This window comes from Limanda limanda, chromosome 6, assembly GCF_963576545.1.
Source record: "Limanda limanda chromosome 6, fLimLim1.1, whole genome shotgun sequence".
Taxonomy (NCBI): domain Eukaryota; kingdom Metazoa; phylum Chordata; class Actinopteri; order Pleuronectiformes; family Pleuronectidae; genus Limanda; species Limanda limanda.
The window spans coordinates 24,298,342-24,302,120 of NC_083641.1; the positions used below are offsets into that span (position 1 = coordinate 24,298,342).

Genomic DNA, 3,779 nt, shown 5'->3' on the forward strand with positions numbered 1-3,779 from the left:
TGTGGACTGGATTTAACCATTTTTCAGACATTTTATTGATTCTTGAAGTTTGTCGTCCAAAACTTGAATATTTTATATTGTATCTCCACCTTCTTCTGATCCAGCTGTTATTCTTATACAGTACAATGGTGACGTGTTATTTGTAAGAAAATAAATTGTACTTTCTTGATTGTTCTTGTCTTTTATTATTATTATATTATTCTTTTATGTACACATACGCTCAATTGTTTTTACACCTTTGTTGTATTTCAAGTTTTTTTCAACAAAGTATTGAAAAAAAAAGAATGCAATTATATCATATGTTTCAAACTCGTCAGTGTGGCCACTGGAGGGAGTAAACACTCAAAAGTACTTAATAAAATACATAACTCGGCTCCAGAGAACATTTAGGCTGAAAAAATGAATATGAATGTTAGGGCTTACGAACACTTGGATAACACCTTAGCATATTTGCACCATTGCATTCTTCACTATTTCACACACTTGCTCTATTGTTTCCTTTTTTTTCTTCAGGTGTAGCCTATATATATATATATATTAGATATGCATATTTTATTTTCTATTTACACTTTTATATTCTATTCTAATATATTTTTGTGTGCTTGTAATATTCTTAGCATTGCCATTAGAGAGCCTGTGACCCGAGCATTTCATTGCAAGGGACTGCTTAATGTAATCGTTGTGTATATGACTACAAACTGTGGAAACTTGAATCTTGAAACTTAATGACACCACAGGAGCTGTATGGAGGCATTTAATGTTTTTTTTTTTTAATATATATTTGAAGAATTGGTCACCATTTACTTCAATTGCATTGGCTTTGGTTGCAAAACACTTTTCACCCCTGAAACTCCTAAAGTGTTTTTTGGACTCAAACTCTTTCATCATACAGGTGATTAGATAATGAGGGAAGTTTCACTTTTTGGGTGAACTACCCCTTTAAGGCTGACTGCCACCCGGAAGAGGAAGGAGAATAAGAAAAACCCGCCTTCCTTTTAAATATGGACGACTTGTAAACACGGGGAGATCTTCTGGTTCTTCTGCAGTTTATCGGTCGCACTGACTGTTTCGGTCCGGGTTCGTGACCACGTGTTCTGGCTGAAATCCACCGCTTCAGGAGGGAAGAGTTCACTTCCTGGTCAGAGATCCTCTATTAACGTGAGCTTCCACTACCGAGGAAAAACTGTATTGTACCGAAGGGAAACATTACCAGAGATCGTGTACAGTTTTGTTAGGGAAGATGCTCACTAAGTTAGAATTTGAGACACCGAATGCTTTTTTTGTTATTCATGAAAAGTGCTGTTTTTTAAATCAGGGCTATGTTGAGGGAAACGACTTTATAATATTTGATAGTAAGTTGCTTTCAGTTCCTCAAGCTAAATATGAATGAGACTATATTTCACCCACTTATACATAAATATTCTTTGGCACATTTTTTAAAACGTCTATGAGTTAATTTAGCTGGAAATGTTTTAGGTTTCATTTTCAAAATTAAAAACCCTGGAGTTTTTTTTATTTATTACTTCCATCTTGTGATTATGTCAAACTTAAGTGTTGTGTACATGGTTTGGGTTCTGGTTGTTAATTATTGTAATATTACAATCAAGTCAATCAACTAAAATGAATACATTTCATTCAGATTATTTGGTTGAAACTCTAGATTTGATTCATTGTTAAACATGGTATGGTCTCTATCCTCATTCTGTAAGTATTATTATTATTGATTGTTTTTTAATTTTTCCTTATTGGTACTGTTATTAGGAAAACATTGACAGCTATCATTATTTGAATTGTATGAGAACTTTTGCACAGAATTGATTGTTGGCTCAGCACACGCAGGCTGGAAGTGTGAGCTTCCATGGTTGTAATAATGTGGGAAAAACATCTGTTATGGTTGACAATCTCAGGAATCATCATATCACCCAAACCGACTGTATGAAGATGCATCTGATAACATGAACACATATCTCTTTACAGCCTTTGAGAGATGCCACCAAAGAAAAAGGCCAGAGTGGCTACAAGATCGGCAAAGTCAGGTAAGCAAATGAAGCCACCGGATTTATTGTCATTCCATATTAGAGGTACATGAGAGGGAATGAAACTGAGCAAGGAGAAGATCCAGTCTGATAAGTTATTTTGCCTCGTTAACACAGAGAAAGCAGACGAAAGTGAAACAGCCCCATCTGGTGGGAAGAGGAAGGTGGCAAAGGAGAAATCGGAGTCACCTGAAGCTCCAGAGTTCTCTTGCTGGCTGATGAAGTCTGAGCCCGACAGCCGCTTTGAAAACGGCATCGATGTGAAGGTACGGAGCCGTGAAGGCCTCATCAGAAAAAGTCTGTACATGTTGTAAAAACATGAGCGTGCTGCCATCGTCTCATGCTTCTGGTTTCTTTTGAAAGTTTGGGATCGAGGATCTGAAGGATCTGCCCGATCAGACCGGCTGCTGGGATGGGGTCCGCAATTACCAGGTAGAGCTAAAAACAAACTGACTTTTTCTTTCCCTGTGGGATTCTCCATTTACATTATCGGTCATCTACAGGCACGCAATTTTATGAGGCAGATGAAAGAGGGACAGTCGGCCTTCTTTTACCACAGCAACTGTAAGGAACCAGGGATCGCAGGAATCATGAAAGTGAGTCCCTCTATTTCTCAGGCTGGAGAATATTTTGAATAATCTCAACAAAGCTACAGCCACAGTGTGATATTCAGCTGTTTGTCCTTTTTTTAGATTGTGAAGGAAGCTTATGTGGACCACACTCAGTTTGACAGGAAAGATGTCCACTACGATGCAGGCAGCAAACCAGACAACCCAAAGTGGAGCATGGTAAAGTGACCCGGACATTAATGTGAAGCAAACACCTGAATATGTTGCATTGATTTTGATTCTCACATTAAACTACTTGTTTTTTTTGTATGCATAGATGTATTGCTTTTCCTTTGCCACTTTTATATATAAGTACATCTGACTCTTCACTGTTCATATGAGCCTAATGGTTGAACTTGTCGTCCTCTCTCAGGTCGACGTCCAGTATCAAAGAATGCTGAAGCGTTATCTTCCTCTGTCTGAGCTGAAAAAATACCACCTGCAGCAACGCGCCAAGGGAGGGCCTCTGAAGGACATGGCTCTCTTTACAAGGGCCAGGCTCTCTGTGCAGCCCCTCACCGCTGGTAGGTCAAGAAACGTGCACTTTATCACTTTATTTCATTAGGAACTCATGGACGAGTTGTGACTACAGCCTGTTTTTGTCTCTACAGAGGAGTTTGACTTTATCCTGAGTTTGGAGGACGAGGAGCCTCTGTGAAACTGGAGCCTGGTTGACCATCAGTCCAGTCTTTATTCAAAGATAATCGGTGTAAAATACTTTTATTTGTGTTTTTTGTGTGTGTTTATGTTCACAAGTATTATTAAAAGTGTTTTTTGTCTAATTCTGTCGCCCAGGCAGTTTTTATTTCCCTCCGATTGATACAGAGCTAGATAACTTCTGCAGTAATCTTCAGCTACTTGGCGTCAAATCGCTTGAAACACATTTATAAACACTGGAGAAATGCTCTATAGCTCTTATAATGTATTTGTGAGCAGATGCAATTGACTCTTATTGTATCTGTCAACAACTGTAACATCATTTGACGTTGGCATAAGTTTGCCCATGGCATTCTGTATATTATTTTAGGAAAGACTTAGTGTAAACAATCGTTTTGAATAAATGTAACTAAGTTCACTCGCATCTAAAAGACAAGGACTTGACGATAACATTAAAACAGTGAGCTCCACAATGATG

General features: G+C 38.1%; 1 protein-coding gene across 2 annotated transcripts; it reads left to right on the top strand.

The window, feature by feature from the left end:
- Positions 1–1,008: 1,008 nt before the first annotated feature.
- Positions 1,009–3,426, top strand: thyn1 (thymocyte nuclear protein 1). 2 transcript variants are annotated; one of them, XM_061073429.1, is made up of 8 exons: positions 1,009–1,158; positions 1,978–2,036; positions 2,154–2,302; positions 2,400–2,468; positions 2,540–2,632; positions 2,729–2,824; positions 3,018–3,168; positions 3,256–3,426. In XM_061073429.1, the coding sequence occupies exons 2-8, from the start codon at positions 1,988–1,990 to the stop codon at positions 3,300–3,302; spliced, it is 654 nt and encodes a 217-aa protein (XP_060929412.1). In that variant the 5' UTR covers positions 1,009–1,158; positions 1,978–1,987; the 3' UTR covers positions 3,303–3,426. The 2 variants fall into 2 exon arrangements, with proteins under 2 accessions (XP_060929412.1, XP_060929413.1); XM_061073430.1 differs by having other exon boundaries at positions 1,009–1,138.
- The last annotated feature ends 353 nt before the right edge of the window (positions 3,427–3,779 follow it).

What these genes read in the sequence shown, in the direction of transcription:
- thyn1 (XM_061073429.1), top strand. Translation starts at nt 1,988, where the DNA reads ATGCCACCAAAGAAAAAGGCCAGAGTGGCTACAAGATCGGCAAAGTCA. An exon ending in AAAACGGCATCGATGTGAAG is followed by an intron (nt 2,303 to 2,399) that starts GTACGGAGCCGT and finishes TTCTTTTGAAAG; the next exon opens with TTTGGGATCGAGGATCTGAA. An exon ending in ATGGGGTCCGCAATTACCAG is followed by an intron (nt 2,469 to 2,539) that starts GTAGAGCTAAAA and finishes GGTCATCTACAG; the next exon opens with GCACGCAATTTTATGAGGCA.